Below are 18,952 nucleotides of genomic sequence, written 5' to 3' on the forward strand. Positions count from 1 at the left end.
CTCTGAAGAGACCTTTAGAGGTAATTTGTAGAAGGGACCACAAATGCTTCTGAGACCGATCTAAGTGATAAACTGGCCCCTCCAGCCCTCCCTGTCCAAAGAATACACATGTGAACACTAACACAACCATCTTCAGGCTGCTCAGGAGGTCCCCACACCAACTGAAGCCATCATCAACTCTCTACACTTCCATGAATGCCCCTTAGTTAGGGGCTCCCAGAAGAAGAGAATAAACACTGCTTCACTAAAGTATGAATCTTAAATCTGGAGGTTCATATTATGTGAATATTACTCCAATGTTATTTAGGGAAAAAAATCACTCACGATAAATGCTAACAGGATTTTATAATACAAAGTCTTACATGTAAAATTAGGTTACCTCAAAATTCACAGGCAAGTTCCGTTTAAGTGCAATCTCAAACACTTGACTTATTTCAGATTTATTTAGATTTTCTTCTTCGGATTCTCTTCCATTCACCTGTAAGAATAATTGTTTAGTAGTTAGCTCTTATTAAAACCATCAATGGCCGGGTGAGGTGGTTCATGCTTGTAATCCCAGCACTTTGGAAGGCCAAGGCAGGAGGACAGCTTGAGTCCAGGCGTTTGAGACCATCCTGATTAATACGGCAGTTTGAGACCAGCCTGAGCAACCTTGTCTCTAAAACAAAAATATAAACAAAAAAACAAAACTGAGGTGGATGTGGTGGTGGTGGTACATGCCTGTAGTCCCAACTACTTGGAGGGCTGAGGCAGGAGAATTGCATAAGCCCAGAAGGTTGAGGCTGCAGTAAGCCATGACTGCGCACCACTGCCCTCCGGCCTGGGTGACAAAGCAAGACCCTATCCCCTGCAAAAAAAAACACCCATCAACATCCTAGCTGCAATGGTAAACCTTAAAAGCACTGAGCTTCGGCTTTACGAATTTAACCAAGGCCACACACACCTACCAAGTGTCACTGAATTTAAGAGGTTAAAAATATGTATGTCCTGTCAAGTTTGAGTCAAATTGTACCTCGTAAGTTCACCATAAACAATCCGCACATAACAGATCTTTGGATATGAGTCAGCCTGACTGTGGTTCAGCAAGATGTCACTGCTGCTCGGAACAGTGACTTCCAAAAGTACTCCTCAAGTAGTGGGAAGCCACATTTTGGAAAAGTCAAAATACATACAGATACATGTGGGACGTGGCAAATTCAGATTAAGGCTGTCCACCTGAGTATGCAGGCTTATATGAACATGAATTCCCTGGAAAACCACTTTTTCTTTCTTCCTTTTTTTTTTTTTTTTTTTTTGGAGACAGAGTCTCGCCCTGTTGCCCAGGCTGGAGTGCAGTGGCGTGATTTCGGTTCACTGCCACCTCTGCCTCCCGGGTTCAAGCGATTCTCCTGCCTCAGACTCCTGAGTAGCTGGGATTGCAGGCATGCACCACCACCCCCGGCTAATTTTTGTATTTTTAGAGAGATGGGGTTTCACCATGTTGGTCAGGCTGGTCTTGAACTCCTGACCTCATGATCCGCCTGTCTTGGCCTCCCAAAGTGCTGGGATTAAGGCGTGAGCCACTGTGCCCCGCAGGAAACCACTTTTAAGAGAATGCAGCCAGGCATGGCAATACACGACTGCTGCCCCAGTACTTAGCAAGCTGACAGTTGAGGATCAGTTGAGCCCAGCAGTTCAAGGCTAGAGTGAGCTGTGATCATGCCTGTAAACAGCCACTGAGCTCCAGCATGGGCAACAGTCTCTATCCCTATAACTAAAAATAAAGAAATAAATAAGGATATGGTGAAACGAATTACAAAACTGCCATGTATCTCATACTCAACTGCTGTTGCCAACAATACAAGGCGCAAACTAATAAAGCCTCCTCAACAAAGGCAGAGATTTCATCTTTGAAACAAGGTTCGCTTAAGAGTCTTCCAAATCAGGCCGGGCGCAGTGACTCAAGCCTGTAATCCCAGCACTTTGGGAGGCCAAGAGGGGCGGATCACGAGGTCAGGAGATCGAGACCATCCTGGCTAACATGGTGAAACCCCGTCTCTACTAAAAAATACAAAAAACTAGCCAGGCGAGGTGGCGGGCGCCTGTAGTCCCAGCTACTCAGGAGGCTGAGGCAGGAGAATGGCGTAAACCCAGGAGGCAGAGCTTGCAGTGAGCTGAGATCCAGCCATTGCAGTCCAGCCTGGGAGACAGAGCAAGACTCCGTCTCAAAAAAAAAAAAAGAAAAAAAAAGTCTTCCGGCCGGGCGCGGTGGCTCAAGCCTGTAATCCCAGCACTTTGGGAGGCCGAGGCAGGTGGATCACGAGGTCAGGAGATCGAGACCCTCCTGGCTAACACGGTGAAACCCCGTCTCTACTAAAAATACAAAAAACTAGCCGGGCGCGGTGGCGGGCGCCTGTAGTCCCAGCTACTCGGAGGCTGAGGCGGGAGAATGGCGGGAACCTGGGAGGCGGAGCTTGCAGTGAGCCGAGATCGCGCCACTGCACTCCAGCCTGGGCGACACAGCGAGACTCCGTCTCAAAAAAAAAAAAAAAAAAAAAAAAAGTCTTCCAATCAGGGATGAGATTAAAGAGAAGCAAGGATCTTACTTCTGCGTGCTGATAACATGGATTTTATACTGTGCTGTAGTGATAATAAGAGGAACTAGATAAGCTCAAAACTTATCTAGCAAAGTCCCCCAAAACATGGCAAAAGAGCTGTTTTTCTTCACATTATTGCTTATTTTGTCAAAGAATTTATAAAGTCCTGCTTCTAAGATTCGAACTATCTGAACTAACCCATTCAACCCATGGCTGAAACTGCTAAATAGGCAAGGTATAGGACTATCCAAGATGTTACCTGTTGTGGATTTCCTTATGTTTATCAGGTATGTTCCGCCGACACTCAACCTTTTTTTTTTTTTTTTTTTTTTTTGAGATGGAGTTTTGCTCTTGTGTCGCCCAGGCTGGAGTGCAATGACGTGATCTTGGCTCACTGTAACCTCTGCCTCCTGGATTCAAGCGATTCTCCTGCCTCAGCCTCCCAAGTAGGTGGGATTACAGGCACCCACCACCACATCTGGATTTTTTTTTTTTTTGTATTTTTAGTAGAGATGGGGTTTCACCATCTTGGTCAGGCTATTCTCGAACTCCTGACTTCAGGTGATCCGCCCACCTTGGCCTCCTGAAGTACTGGGACTACAGGTATGAGCCACCACGTCTGGCCACTGAATATTAAAAGCTGTAATTGGCTGGGCATGGTGGCTAGCGCCTATGATCCCAAAACTTTTTAAGGACAAGGTGGGCAGATTGCTTATGCCCAGGAGTTTGAGACCAGCCTGGGCAACATGGTGAAATCCCATCTTTACAAAAAAATACAAATATTAGCAGGTATGGTGTCGCACATCTGTGGTCCCAGCTACTTGGGAGGTTGAGGGGGCACGATCACCTGAGCCTAGGGTGTTGAGGCTAAGGTGAGCTATGATGACAGCATTCTAGCCTCAGTGACTGTGAGACTGTGTCACACACACCAAAAAAAGCTATAATTAAAATCAAAATAAAACAAACTCTAGGTTAAATACATATATAACCAAGGGTATAATACTGGATAAATAAATTTATTCCAGACGCTTTTTGTAATTCCTTCTATCTATCCTTCCATAATCTCTCCTTTCCAATCTGGTTTCAGTGTATCTCACCTTAGTCAAAACTATTTTCATAGCACTTGTAGTGGTTTGTTAACCTACACATATTTGTTTTGTTTTGTTTTTTGAGACAGTGTCTCACTCTGTTGCCCAGTCTGAAATGCAGTGGTACAATCATAGCTCACTGCAGCCTCAAACTCCTGACCTCAAGCAATATTCCCATCTCACCCTCCTGAGTAGCTGGGACTATGGCATAGGCACCACTTCCAGCTATTTTTTTCAATGTTTTGTAGAGATGGGGTCTCACTACGTTGTTCAGGCTGGTCTTGAACTGGGCTCAAGCAACCCTCCCACCTCAACCTTCCAAAGTGTTGGAATTATAGGTGTGAGTCACCATACCCAGCCCACACTTGTATTTTTGTTTAAATCCTAAGCAGAAAAAGGGTCTACTTCTTTATGAGTGAATCCTTAAAACTGGAAATTTCTTTTCTTTTTTTGAGACGGAGTCTCGCTCTGTCACCCAGGCTGGAGTGCAGTGGCCGGATCTCGGCCATTCTCCTGCCTCAGCCTCCCGAGTAGCCGGGACTACAGGCGCCCGCCACCTCGCCCGGCTAGTTTTTTTGTTTTTTTTTTGTAGAGACGGGGTTTCACCATGTTAGCCAGGATGGTCTCGATCTCCTGACCTCGTGATCCGCCCGTCTCGGCCTCCCAAAGTGCTGGGATTACAGGCTTGAGCCACCACGCCCGGCCAAAACTGGAAATTTCAAGCAAGGTGCCTTAAAGGCTGGGGTTCTACAGAGGTTTGGCTTGAAATTTATAGGTTGGTGCAAAAGTAATTAGCAATCTAATAGTTAAATAGATACTAAACTTAAAAAAATAATAATACCGTAAGCTTGTTCAACAAATGGTGCTAGGAAAACTAGATATCCACATGCAAAATAATAAGGCAGGGCCCTTACCTCACACCACTAAGAACTCAAAATGGATCAAATACTTAAACATAAGAGCTAAAACAGTAAAGCTCCTAGATGAAAACATAGGGGAAAAGTGTCATGACACTGTATTTGGTGATGATTTCTTACATATGACATGAAAACTGCAGACAACAAAAAAAAAGATTAATATTAGACTTCATCAAAATTTAAAACTCATGCATCAAAGGACACTGTCAAGAGAGTGAAGACAACCCAAAGAATGGGCTTTGCAAATCACTATCTCATAAAGGATTAATATCCAGAATATATAAAGAACTACAACTCCACAATAAAAAAACCCAATTAGAAAATGGGCAAAGGACCTACATAGGCATTTCTCTAAAGAAATACAAAAATACAAATAGCTGGCTGGGCGTGGTGGCTCACGCCCGTAATCCTAGCACTTTGGGAGGCTGAAGCAGGTGGATCACCTGAGGTCAGGAGTTCGAGACCAGGCCGGCCAACACGATGAAACCCCATCTCTACTAAAAATACAAAAAATTAGCCAGGCGTGGTAGCAGATGCCTGTAATCCCAGCTACTTGGGAGGCTGAGGCAGGAGAACTGCTTGAATCCCGCAGGCGGAGATTGCAGTGAGCTGAGATTGTGCCATTACACTCCAGCTCGGGCAACAAGAGCGAAACTCCGTTTCATAAAAAAAAAAAAACCACAGTAACACACCTCTCACACCCTTAAGGATGGCTGTTACCAAAAGAAATGGAAATAACAAGTTTTTGGATATGGAGAAACAAGAAGCTTCCAGCCACTTATGAAAATGTAAAATGGTTGTGCCAGATTTGGATTTTGTTAAAAATAAAATAGAAAATGGGCAGGGAGTGTGGTGACTCACACCTGTATTCCTAGCACTTTGGGATGCCTAGGCGGGGAGATCACCTGAGGTCAGGAGTTCGAGACCAGCCTGGCCAACATGGTGAAATCTCATATCTATTAAAAATACAAAAATTAGGCCGGGCGCGGTGGCTCAAGCCTGTAATCCCAGCACTTTGGGAGGCCGAGACGGGTGGATCACGAGGTCAGGAGATAGAGACCATCCTGGCCTACACGGTGAAACCCCATCTCTACTAAAAAATACAAAAAACTAGCTGAGCGAGATAGTGGGCGCCTGTAGTCCCAGCTACTTGGGAGGCTGAGGCAGGAGAATGGCGTGAACCCGGGAGGTGGAGCTTGCAGTGAGCTGAGATCCGGCCACTGCACTCCAGCCTGGGCAACAGAGCGAGACTCCGTCTCAAAAAAAAAAAATACAAAAATTAGCAGAGCGTGGTAACGCGCACCTGTAGTCCCAGCTACTTGGCAGGCTGAGGCAGGAGAATTGCTGGAACCAGAGGCGGAGGTTGCAGTGAGCCAAGATCACACCACTGCATGCCAGTCCAGTGAGACTCCGTCTCAAAAAAAAAAAAAAAAGTAATTTAATAGAAAATGTAAAATGGTACAGTTGCTGTGGAAAACAGTTTGGTAGTTCCTCAAGAAATTAAACATACAATTATTATATGATCCAGGAATTCCACTTCTAGATATACACCCAGAAGACCTGAAAGTAGTAACCTGAACACATTTTTATACACCAGGGTTCCTAGCAGCATTCATAATAGCCAAAAGGTAAAAACAACCCAAGTGTCCATCAACAGATGACTGAAAAACCAATGTTTACTATTCATACCATAAAACATTCACCTTTAAAAAAGAAATAAAATTCTGAAACATGCTGTAACAGAGATGAACCTTGAAAACATTACAGTTAGTGACATAAGCCAGACATAAAAAAACAAGTATCCATTTTTATGAAGTGCCTAGACCAGGCAACTGCATAGAAACAGAAAGTAGAGTAGAGATTACCAGGGATTGCAAGCAAGGGAGTGAGGAGTAACTCTTGAATGAGTCCAGAATTTCTATTTCTGAAAATGAGTACTAGTGATAGTTGTGCAAAACTGAGAATATATTTTAATGCCACTGGTACACTTAAAAATGTGTAATACTAAAAAAAAAAAAAGTTTAATACTTTTAGATGTATATTTTGCCTGAAAATTTTTTTTTTTTTTTTTTTGAGACTGAGTCTCGCTTTGTCGCCCAGGCTGGAGTGCAGCGGCTGGATCTCAGCTCCCTGCAAGCTCCGCCTCCCGGGTTCACGCCATTCTCCTGCCTCAGCCTCCCGAGTAGCTGGGACTACAGGCACCGCCACCTCGCCCAGCTAGTTTTTTTTTTTGTATTTTTTAGTAGAGACGGGGTTTCACCGTGTTAGCCAGGATGGTCTCGATCTCTTAACCTCGTGATCCGCCCGTCTCGGCCTCCCAAAGTGCTGGGATCACAGGCTTGAGCCACCGCGCCCGGCTGCCTGAATTTTTTAAAAAGCAGCAACAAAACTGTTTCACACCAAATATTAAGATACTAGAAAAACACAGTATTTGTGCTAACCCCAGATTAACTCATTTTTGTGCACAACAGAATAAAGTTTGAAAGCTGTTTCCTTAAAGAGCATCCAGAGTTTTTTTTAAATAGATGGTCTCTTTTAAAAAAAAAAAAAGGTCCACATGCTAAGAACTGTGCCAATGGGAATGCTCTCCTTATGTGCAGCCAGAACACAGTTTGGAAATAAACTAGGTGCTCAGACTGTCATAAGACTTCGAACGCCATGTACATGCCCCAATTTTCAATGTTCTGTTCATTCTATCAGCCCAATTAGGTTTAACTTTTATTTTTATTTACAACCTATTTCAAATATACAGAAAAGTACAGATAATAACGTAACAGGCAATTTCCTGGATTTAACTAATGTCAACAGTTACGTGCTACTGACATCAGACTGTTTTTTTCTGTTTTAAGAAAAACAATGAGCCACCCACGGTGGCTCACGCCTGTAGCACCAACACTTTTGGAGGCTGAGATGGGTGGTTTGTCTCAAGCCAAGAGTTCAAGATCAGCCTAGGCAACAAAGTGAGACCTTAATCTCTACAAAAAAATTGAAAAATTACCTAGGTGCAGTGGAGTGTGCCTATAGTACCAGCTACTGGGGTGGCTGAGGCAAAAAGATCACTTGATTGCCCAGGAGTTTAAGGCTGCAGTGAGCTATGATCGTGCCACTGCACTCCAGCCTGGGTGGCAGAGCAAGACTCCACCTTTTAAAAAACAAGGCAACAGGCCAGGCGTGGTGGCTCACGCCTGTAATCCCAGCACTCTGGGAGGCTGAGGCAGGCGGATCACTTGAGGTCAGGAGTTCAAGACCAGCCTGGCCAACATGATGAAATCCCGTCTCTACTAAAAATACAAAAAGTAGCCAGGCGAGACTCTTGTCTCAAAAAAAGAGGCAATGGCCAGGTGCGGGCGTGGTGGTTCATCACACCTGTAATCCCACCACTCTGGGAGGTCAAGGCGGGCGGATCACAAGGTCAGAAGCTCGAGACCATCCTGGCTAACGCGGTGAAACCCCATTTCCACTAAAAATACAAAAAATTCTCCAGGCATGGTGGCAGGCACCTGTAGTCCCAGCTACTCTAGAGGCTGAGGCAGGAGAATGGCGTGAGCCCGGGAGGCGGAGCCTGCAGCGAGCCGAGATCGTGCCACTGCACTCCAGCCTGAGGGACAAAGCGAGACTCCGTCTCAAAAAAAAAAAAAAAAAAAAAAGAGGCAATGAAGTCCATCTCACTATCATTCCCAGGGCAGTTAATCACTATCCTAAAGTGAGACTGCATCTTTCCCAGCCGTATTTTTAAATGAATATATTTTTGTGTTTTGAAAACTCACATACCTCATTCTCAGAAATTGCCTTTATCATTATTATAAATCCAAACTTATAAGTTTACACTAATGACTGTAATCCCAGCACTGTGGGAGGCCAAGGCGGGAGGGTCACTTGAGCCCAGGAGTTTGAGACCAGCCTGGGCAACATAATAAGACCTCATCTCAACAACAACAAAAAATATTTATTTTTTATTTTGTTGTTGTTGAGATGAAGTCTCGTTCTGTTGCTAAGACTGGAGTGCAGTGGTATGATCTTGGCTCACTGCAACCTCCATCTCCTGGGTTCCACTGATTCTCCTGCCTCAGCCTCCCAAGGAGCTGGGACTACAGGCACAAGTCACCATGCCTGGCTAATTTTTTATATTTTTAGTGGAGACGGGGTTTCATCATGTTGGCCAGGCTGGTCTCAAACTCCTCACCTCAGGTGATCCACCCACCTCAGCCTCCCAAAGTGCTGGGATTACAGGCATAAGCCACCACGTCCAGCCAAAAAAAAAATTTTTTTAGTAACAATTTATACAAATGAAATGCTCCTTTTCTATTTTATATACATGTATCAAGGTTCCACATACGACTGATAGAAAACTATCAGGTCTACTGCTCGGTTCCACACCCTAAGCCAGTGGTTCTCAACCAGAGCAGTACTACAATCACTTGGGAGCTTCACAAGTTCAGATACTGGAGCCTGCTCCAGACAACTGAACTCAAATTTTTGAGGGCATGGCCTGGATAGCAGTTTTATTTATAGTATTTGTTTATTTTTTAAATAAGTCCCCAGGTGACTGGAGTTGCGATTCACTGCTCCAAGCCATTGCTTCCAGAGGAGTATCATTAGGAACAAAGCAGCGAGTAAAATAAAAATGCAAAAACCATATATTTGAAAATGAAATTATATTGCTCTTTTACATAATTTTTGTTTGTTTTTTGATACAGGGCCTCAGCTCTGCTGCCCCGGCTGCAGTGCAATGGCATAATCAGAGTTCATTGCAGCCTTGATCTCCCAGGCTCAAGCAATTCTCCTGCCTCAGCCTCCACATTAGCTGAGACTACAGGTACTTGCCACCATTTTTTTTTTCCCCCAAGTATTTTTGGTAGAGATGAGGTCTCTCCATCTTGTCCAGGCTGGTCTCAAACTCCTGGGCTCAAGTGATCCTCCCACCTCAGCCTCTCAAAGTGTTGGAATTATAGGAATAAGCCATCACGCCTGGCTCATTAAAAATTTCCCATTATCCAGACTGACAAAATGTTCCAAGTAGGGAGGCAGCAAATGGTTCAAAACTAATTCACAGGCCGGGCGCGGTGGCTCAAGCCTGTAATCCCAGCACTTTGGGAGGCCGAGACGGCCGGATCACTGGGTCAGGAGATCGAGACTATCCTGGTTAACACGGTGAAACCCCATCTCTACTAAAAAATACAAAAAACTAGCTGGGCGAAGTGGCGGGCGCCTGTAGTCCCAGCTAGTCGGGAGGCTGAGGCAGGAGAATGGTGTGAACCTGGGAGGCGGAGCTTGCAGTGAGCCGAGATCTGGCCACTGCACTCCAGCCTGGGGGACAGAGCGAGACTCCGTCTCAAAAAAAAAAAAAAACAAAAAACAACAAAAAAAAACTAATTCACAAAAACCATTCCCACCCAGTAAAACGAGGAAGGTTTAGTGAGCACCCAGTCTTGTCTTCACAACACAGGAATTACTGTTAACACTGATTCCATATGTATAGTTCAGCAATAAAATCCAGGCAACATTAAGAAAGAGGCCAGGTGTGATAGCTCATCCCTATAATCTCTGCACTTTGAGAGGCCATGGTGGGCGGATCACTTGAGCCCAGGAGTTCAAAACCAGTCTGGGCAACATGGCAAAACCCGCATCTCTACAAAAAATACAAAAATCAGCCAGGTGTGGTGGTGCATGCCTGTAGTCCCAGCTACGAGGGAGGCTGATATGGGAAGATGACTTGAGGCCAAGAGGTCAAGGCTGCAGTGAGCCGCAATTGTGCCATTGCACTCCAGCTAGGGTGACAGAGGAAGACCCTATTTCAAAACAAAACAACAGAAAAGAAAGAAATGCTCTGAACCATACTTAACCCTCACAGTATGCTAGGAAAATTAGCCATCACCACTTAATAATGGCTCCAACACTCTTTTATTTTGCTATATCTAAAGTCATTTTACAAATAATTTACCAAATAAAAGGATGACAAAAGCCATTTTAACAAGAACTTAAACACAGCAAACCCAGCTTCTTATCCCAATGTTTCTAATTTGGAAGGCACATATACCCCAAAAAAAAAGCAAGATCCTCTATATGCAACTAACTGCTCATTGCCTGCTGCACCTGCACCTGCACCTGGGGCACAGCCCACCTGCAGCGATGTCAGATTCCAAGTCCATCTCCAACCAGTTCTAACTTATCAGGACCTCAGATTCTTCATGTACTGGCACTGTCAACATACTACTTTTGAAACAGACACATAATTCTATTGAAGAGAAAGCAGCCATTTCTTTGCTCTGTAAGTGCAAAATGCTTTCATTTTTGGATTTATAAACACCAACAGAAGGATCAATCCAGTGACTTTTGGCATTTTTATATCTATTTTCTTCCAATCACCTTTGGACACACACCTCCTTGTGCATTTGTTCACTTATTTTGTTAACAATAAGTGGTAAGAAATAAATGTTGGCGGCCAAACATAAAAGAATGTTGTCACGGGTATTTTTTTTTTTTTATGCAAACAGGATGGGGCAGGTTCTTGTTGAAAAATGTTGCATGATGAAGTCCTTTCTGTTGAATGACTAGATGAGAATACCACATTTCCTTTCCATACATCAGAGAAATAATCACTAGCTGATTCTTGAGTATGGGGAAATTTATCTATGCTAGCATCTGAAGACTCACAGTCTGAGATTTTGCTTAGACAATCTCACCATCATCATTACCGTCTGGAGTGCTGCCATCTATCTGTCTTTTTGTGTTCATCTTCTGATTTGTTAATCATCAGAAATGTCTTCCACTGTCAGTTCTCTTCTCCTTCACATTACAGATGAAAAACAGAAAAATTCTGGATTCTCACTTGGGTTCAATGAAAGCAAAAAGGAGACTCAAAAGAAGGTGTCTCCAGTCTTCTTTTTTTAACTTCTTGAAAGATAATGCAATAGACTAGGCAAGGCCATTAAGTATAATAAAAGATGGTGTCATGATGACAATTATTTCACTATTATATATCCACCCCAGAGGCTTTATCATTCTTCCATTTTCTTATGATTTTCATCTCATCTGGTATATTTGGGAGTAGATGATGAATAGTATTGAAATAATTATGTGGCATAACAAATAGCTAAATGTTCAAAACACAGGAAAATTAAGATCCCTAAGATCCCATCATGTAAAGATTTATAAAAAGGTCCAAAAGGCCTCTATGGTAACTGTAAGAAAGAATGAGTTTTGCACTATTTAAAAAAAATATATACTTTCTCTCAGTTCTTTATAATGCCTCTAAAAAAGAATACAACCCATGTAATACCACACCTTAAAGAGCTTAAAAAAGCAGCTTCAAAAACAAAAACCTGGCTGGGCGCGGTGGCTCATGCCTATAATCCCAGCACTTTAGGAGGCCAAGGCAGGTGGATTACGCGGTCAGGAGTTTGAGACCAGCCTGGCCAACATGGTGAAACCCTGTCTCTACTAAAAATACAAAAATTAGCCGGGCGTGGTGGTGCACACCTGTAGTCCCAGCTACTTGGGAGGCTGAGGCAGAATTGCTTGAAGCTGGGAGGCAGAGGTTGCAGTGAGCCGAGATTGTGCCACTGCACTCCAGCCTGGGCAACAGAGTGAGACTATATCTCAAAAAAAAAAAAGAGGCCAAGTGTGGTGGCTCATGCCTATAATCCCAGCACTTTGGGAGGCCGAGGTGGGTGGATCACGAGGTCAGGAGATTGAGATCATCCTGGCCAACAGGTGAAACCCTGTCTCTACGAAAAATACAAAATTAGCTGGGCGTGGTGGCACATGCCTGTAATCCCAGCTACTCAGGAGGCTATGGCAGGAGAATAGCTTGAATCAGGGAGTCGGAGGTTGCAGTGAGCCGAGATCGCGCCACTGCACTCCAGCCTGGCAATAGAGCAAGACTCCGTCTCAAAAAAAGAAAGAAAACCTGAGCCAGGCACAAGCATGCCTGTAGTCCCAGATAATCAAGAGGCAAAAGGATCACCTGAAGCCAGGACTTCAAGGACACAGGGTACTATGATCATGTCTGTGTATAGCCACTGCACTCCAGCCTGGGCAACAACAGTGAGACCCATCTCTGTTAGAAAAAAAAAAAAAAAAGAATAAAAAGAAAACTAGGTCCAATGAACACTGAGGAAACAAGAGGGGTTAAAGTCTCCAATTTTAGGCCAGGCACTATTGTTCACGCCAGTAATCCCAGCATTTTGGGAGGCCGACGCAGGTAGGTGGTCACTTGAGCTCAGGAGTTCGACACCAGCCTGGGAAACATGGTGAAATCTTGTCTCTACCAAAAATACAAAAATTAGACAGGTGTGGTGGCATGCACCTGTGGTCCCAGCTGCTTGGGAGGCTGAGGTGGAAGGACTGCTTGAGTCCAGGAGGTGGAGGTTGCAGTGAGCCAAAATCACACCACTGCACTCTAGCCCAAGTGACAGAGTGAGACCCCATCTCAAGAAAATAAATAAATTAAATATTTAAGTATATACTTAAGGATACTTAAGTATGCACCTGTCCCAAGTGAAGATAAGGATTCAAAACCAGAAAGAGCTGCATTTATTCATTTTTACAAAAGTATAAAAAAGTATTTTTAAAACTTCAGAATGTTTATGGTGGCTCATGCCTGTAATCCTGGTATTTTGGGAGGCCAAGGTGGGCAGATCATTTAAGCCTAGGAGTTTAAGACCAGCCAGGGCAACACGGCGAAATCCCATCTCTACAAAAAAATACAAAAATTAGCAGGGCGTGGTGGCATGAATCGATAGTCCCAGCTAGTCCCAGCTACTCAGGAGGCTGAGATGGGAGGATCACCTAAGCCCAGGGAGGTCAAGGCTGCAGTGAGCCTGCATGGAGGGCCTCCGCGCTCCAACCTGGGCAACAGAGTGAGACCTTGTCTCCAAAACAAAAGGAAAGAAACAAACAAAAATACATACACACACTTACAGTTGGCTCTGCTGTTTACTGAAACACCAACAGGATCACACTGTACACACAGTAACAGCTCTGCAACTTCATCCCCTTTCATGCCGGTGTATATGAGATACCACACTCGTACTCATGGGATAAACGTAGCCATGTTTTTAACCACTTACCTAGTAAAGGACATTTAAGCTAGCTCCTGTTTTTCTCTATTACAGATACTGCAGCTATGACCATACTGCTCCTAATAGCTCGGACACTGAGTAAAACTCATCCTTCGTTAGCACAAACCTTAGATTAAATAAACAAATAACCCATGCACTTTAACTTGGGGCCTTTGCAGCTGCCGCTCCCTCTCTGGGCATACACTGTCCCTGCTCTTTGCTGATCTTTAGTCTCAGCCGAAATGTCTCTTCCTCTGAAAAGACTGCTCTGAACTCACCACCATTACTCCAATCTAAATGAAGTACTTTACGTTCTTCTAATCCTTGTCACTTTTCCATCCTTGTACTAACTGCACTTTTTGCTGATATTGATGTTAATGTGTGGCAGCTCCATCTGACCAAGTTCACAGGAAAAGGGACGGCACTGGCTGTTTTCAACTTAGGGTCTAGCACAGCGCCTGGCATAGAGGGCCCAGACTATACCTGTCCTGTAGACAGCAAGTGCTGGCTTTACTGCATATCTTCTAGAGAAGATGCATTGATCCACCACACAATCACATGCTCCACAAATTTGCCACAGCTAACCTGACAATTTGTTTACAATTATCATTTCCAATGCTGGCAGGCTGTGGACAGACAGGTTGCTTATGGCCTATCAGCAGGTTGTAAAATGGCCCCCTCTTCCTGTGGAGAACTTGGCCATATGTACCACTGTGCATACCCGCTGGTTCAGCAATTCTACTTCTAGGACTGTGGACAAAGACTTTACTGCAACGATGTTCTTCCTGACCCATTTCATAAGAGGGAAAACTACAAACAACCTAAATAATCAAGTCCCTGCTGGAAAACAAAGCAGTGCATTCACTTAGTGGAACACTTTGCAGCCATTAAAAAGTGCTTAGGTGTGTGCTGAATTTGAGTCCTCCAAGGAATTATAAGTAAATGACGTAACATATTCAAGATATACACGTCAGTGAAAAAAGGTGTTTTTTTGTTTGTTTGTTTGTTTTTTCCCCAGCAAAGCTCCTCAGAGATTTCACAGGACCCAGTGAAAACTCAGCCCAGGAGAACATGTCCACAACAACTGCTGCCCTCAGGACTGTGCCAACCAATGCTGCTCTAGTGAGTGAAGGTGGGAGACTCAGAAATACCAATAGGCACTTATCCTTTGTAGCAATACTGTCTTCACTCTCATGGAGGAGTCAAGGGGAAGAACTGCTGGGGAAGTGCTGACAGCGCTTAGATCCGTGGTTCTCCAACCTTGACCATACCTCAGAATCACTCCAAGAGCTCACTAACAACAACATGGCTGGGTATGGTGGCTCATGCCCGTAATCCCAGCACTCTGGAAGGCCAAGGTGGTCAGATCACCTGAGCTCAGGAGCTTGAGACCAACCTGGGCAGTACAGTGAAACTCCATCTCTACTAAAAATACAAAATTTAGCTGGGCATGGTGGTGAGCACCTGCAGTCCCAGCTACTTGGGAAGCTGAGGCACGAGAATTGCTTGAACCCAGGAGGTGGAGGTTGCAGTGAGCCAAGATCATGCCACTACACTCCAGCCTGGGTGACAGAGGGAGACTGTCTCAAAAAAAAAACCCAGCAAGAACAACAAAAGCAAAAGCCAGATTCCTGGGTTTTACCCTAGAACTAATGCATTAGAATGCCGGGGTTGGGCCTAGAATTTCTTTTTTTAACTTCTCAAGTGATTGTGATGCAGAAAATCCATATAGCAGTGTCCAGCAATTGTTTATCAACTATTGGCTAGAAGTACTAGAAACACTTACTCCATCTGACTCCAATTAGATTAGCACCAGTCAGGTAAAACGCTGAAGAGCCTCCAAAATAACTCAAATTACACTACTTTTCTGGTGTTTTAATAAATCTCACCACTGAAAAGCTCATCCTTTTAACTTCACTAAATCCTCCTCTTTTAGCTACAGCCTCATTTTCTTTGATTTGGTCCTTAATGGGCCATGGAAACAGATCATCTACTAGAATAGGTGATTACAGTGGAAAATGGAAACGCAGCGTAACAAAAGAAAAACAAATCGTTCCTGTGCGGCCAGCCATGAAGCCCGAGCTGGGTCGCCCTGGGTGGCAGTTGGATACAACAGACCTCAGCAGGTACCCTGCCCAAGGTCCGCTCGGGTCTACACCTCTCATCACATACTTAGCACACTGTTCTGTGCAGGATCTTCTTGTTCTTTGTGAACATGTTTCCGGGTGAGGAAAAGTCAAATGCTACCCAGAGATATTTTCAGGTGGCATTTCCTGCTGTGATTAAACAGAATTATGAAATCTCAATGTTTTCAATTCACTGGGCTTCTTCTGGGCTTTGTGACTCTATCTGTGATAAGATTCTGCCTGGCCAAAGATATTCACTAATGCTTTGACCCCCTCAATGGCATGGAGTTACTGATTCCCTAAGAATTATATTGCTATTGAGTCACAAAAATGCTAAAAATCCTTTTCCTATCATGGTGGTTTTAAAGCATGGTCCGTAATTCTTTGACAATTCCTTCATCATCTGGAAATGGGATTCTCCATATTGTGAATGTACTAAAATCCACTGAATTGTACACTTACACTAGTCAATTTAGGTTATATAATTTTTACCTCCAATTTTTTTTTTTTTTTTTTCTGAGACACAGTCTCGCTCTGTCACCAAGGCTGGAGTGCAGTGGCACAATCTCAGCTCACTGCAAGCTCCGCCTCCCGAGTTCACATCATTCTCCTGCCTAAGCCTCTCAAATAGCTGGGACTACAGGCTCCCACCACCAAGCCTGGCGAATTTTTTGTATTTTTAGTAGAGACAGGGTTTCACCGTCTTAGCCAGGATGTCTCGATCTCCTGACCTCATGATCTGCCCGCCTTGACCTCCCAAAGTGGTGGGATTACAGGCGTGAGCCACTGTGCCTGGCCACCTCAATTTTTTTTTTTTTAAGTGACATTTTATGTCTCCTTCCTTTGAATCTGGGCTCCGTGCCTGCTTGACCTGCAGAACATGGCAGACACGATGCTGTGATTTCTGAGCCTAAGCCTTAAGAAACTGGCAGCTGCTTCCATTTCCCATCTTCTAGGATGCTTACTCTGGGCAACCAGCCACCATACCATGAGGAAGTGTAAGCAATCCTTCCATAGGTCACCCAGGGATGAACTGAAGTCCTGGGGCCAGAGACCCAGCTGAGCTCCTAGCTGACAGCAAGCACCAACTTACCAGCCACACAAGTGAGCCATCTTAAAAACAGATCCTCCAGCCCCCTGCAGAGTCACCTCAACCAAAGCTGTGTGGAATGAAGACAAGCTACCCTTGCCAAGCCCGGCCTCAGTTGCAGACTTATGAGCAAAATAAATGCCTGGAGATGTTTAAACCATCACTAAATTCTGTGATGAGGCAATAGATAACAGGCACTTCTATATAATCAAGAGTGGCTGGTCAAAAACAGCTTCAGAAAATTATCTAACCTGGTACCATATATCACAGTAGGTTCTGGCAAGCAAAATCTTCAGCACTGAAGACTTCATCCATACATGTTCTTCACAACTCAATTGAATTGCAAACTTTCTAACGTGTTCACACCATGTCACTCAAAACCATGCCACAGACTGAAAAAGAAGGCAACTGACTTTCTTGTTAAGAAATTTTAAAATGAAAAAAGGGGTAAAAAGCAAGAAAGCTACAGAGTATAAAATCTTGGAGGCATTCAAATAAAAATTATGGACAGCTGTCAACGTCCCTTCTTAGAAAAGATAACGTGCAGTGACATCTCCCCACTACCCTCCCACCCTGTCGAAGCGTCAGGGAGCCTGGGCTCCGCTCCTTACCTCCAGCCTCTCCGGTGGGGGCTCATTCTGCAGGATCCTCAATGCTTTGGCAGCAGCATCATGTTTCGCAGCCTGTCTTGTCTTTCCTTTCCCATTAAATTGCTGTCCTCCCACAGAAAGTTCCACTTGATAAAGTAAAGGTGGAACTGGAAATGGGTAAAAGTACCTAGAAATAAAAGGAGGTTAGGCAAATTACAGTCTCAAGTTGATAAATCACCTATATACTCTCTGGCAAATGTTCCTTCATCACGATCCTACTCACATTAGTGTTTGATGCTAATCACTCTTCATCAATATATCCAGAGATTTCATAAAAGCTTAAACTGGATTAGAATTGCTACACAGTATAAGAAAACACTTTTTAGCAATCCAAACTTACATCTCATGAAACACAATGGCTTAGAAATTATGAGTTTATCATGCTAACCTGCACTGACAAAATCTAAAATGAATTAGGCTTTGGCTGAGACAGACACTTGGTTTGCTCTGCCTTCTCAAACCTTAGCTTTAAATTTGCATGTCTCCAACAGGAGGCTGGGAATTTTAATGCACAAGTCTTTTAGAAAGGACCCTCATTTCAAGAAATCCCAACAAGCTGTAGCCTACCTAGCAGAACCCAGTTTCTCATCCATTTCCCTAGCAGAACCCAGTTTCTTATCCATTTCATAGCTTGTATTTTTAAAATGGCTATATCCCCCGAGAGAGCAGGGAAATGAAGAATTCCATTTTGCTCATCATCTATCCACTAATGTCTTTTTTTTTTTGAGATGGAGTTTTTCTCGTTGCCCAGGCTGGAGTGCAGTGGCACGATCTCAGCTCACTGCAATCTCTGCCTCCTGGATTCAAGTGATTCTCCTGCCTCAGCCTCCCGAGTAGCGTGATTACAGGCACCCACCACCATGCCCAGCTAATTTTCATATTTTTAGTAGAGACGGGGTTTCACTGTGTTGGCCAGACTGGTCTCAAACTTCTGACCTCGTGATCCGCCCACCTCAGCCTCGCAAAGAGCTGGGATTACAGGCGTGAGCCACCGTGCTCGGCCTCCACTAATGTCTTACTACCGCCGGCAGAAGATTTTTTAATCCATGGCATTTTCAGGTTTCAATTAATATTTTACTGCACCAAAGCTATGTACAAAGCGCACAAGTTCAAAAGTCAAAAAGTACCCAATAATCAGGTAATCTACAAATGCTGGGAATCACTGTCTTGCAGGAATCATGATGCTATGGGAATCATGTTTGAATAAGATTTAGTTACATAGAGCAGTTACAAGGATGATCTTTAGCCAGGCTGCTAGAGGGCGCAAGCCACATCGCCAGTGAGAAATATGTTCAGGCCCTTTCCAAGAGCAGTAAAGAATCACAAAGGGCTGGGTGTAGTGGCTCATGCCTTTAATCCTAGCACTGTGGCAGGCTGAGGCAGGAGGACTCCTCAAGCCCAGGAGTTCAAGACCAGTCTGGGCAACATAGGGAGACACTGTCT

At 44.2% G+C, this 18,952-nt stretch overlaps 1 protein-coding gene across 8 annotated transcripts in view; it reads right to left on the bottom strand.

The window, feature by feature from the left end:
* STAU1 (staufen double-stranded RNA binding protein 1) overlaps nt 1-18,952 on the bottom strand; it is an 83,365-nt gene that overhangs the window by 24,218 nt on the left and 40,195 nt on the right. For all 8 annotated transcript variants that reach the window (XM_030915404.1, XM_030915402.1, XM_030915398.1 and 5 more), the window contains 2 exons: nt 17,471-17,636; nt 380-478 (listed from right to left, as the gene is read on the bottom strand). In XM_030915404.1, coding sequence (XP_030771264.1) covers nt 380-478; nt 17,471-17,636 — 265 coding nt within the window. The remainder of the gene's footprint in view (nt 1-379; nt 479-17,470; nt 17,637-18,952) is intronic.

This window comes from Rhinopithecus roxellana, chromosome 13, assembly GCF_007565055.1.
Source record: "Rhinopithecus roxellana isolate Shanxi Qingling chromosome 13, ASM756505v1, whole genome shotgun sequence".
Classification (NCBI taxonomy): domain Eukaryota; kingdom Metazoa; phylum Chordata; class Mammalia; order Primates; family Cercopithecidae; genus Rhinopithecus; species Rhinopithecus roxellana.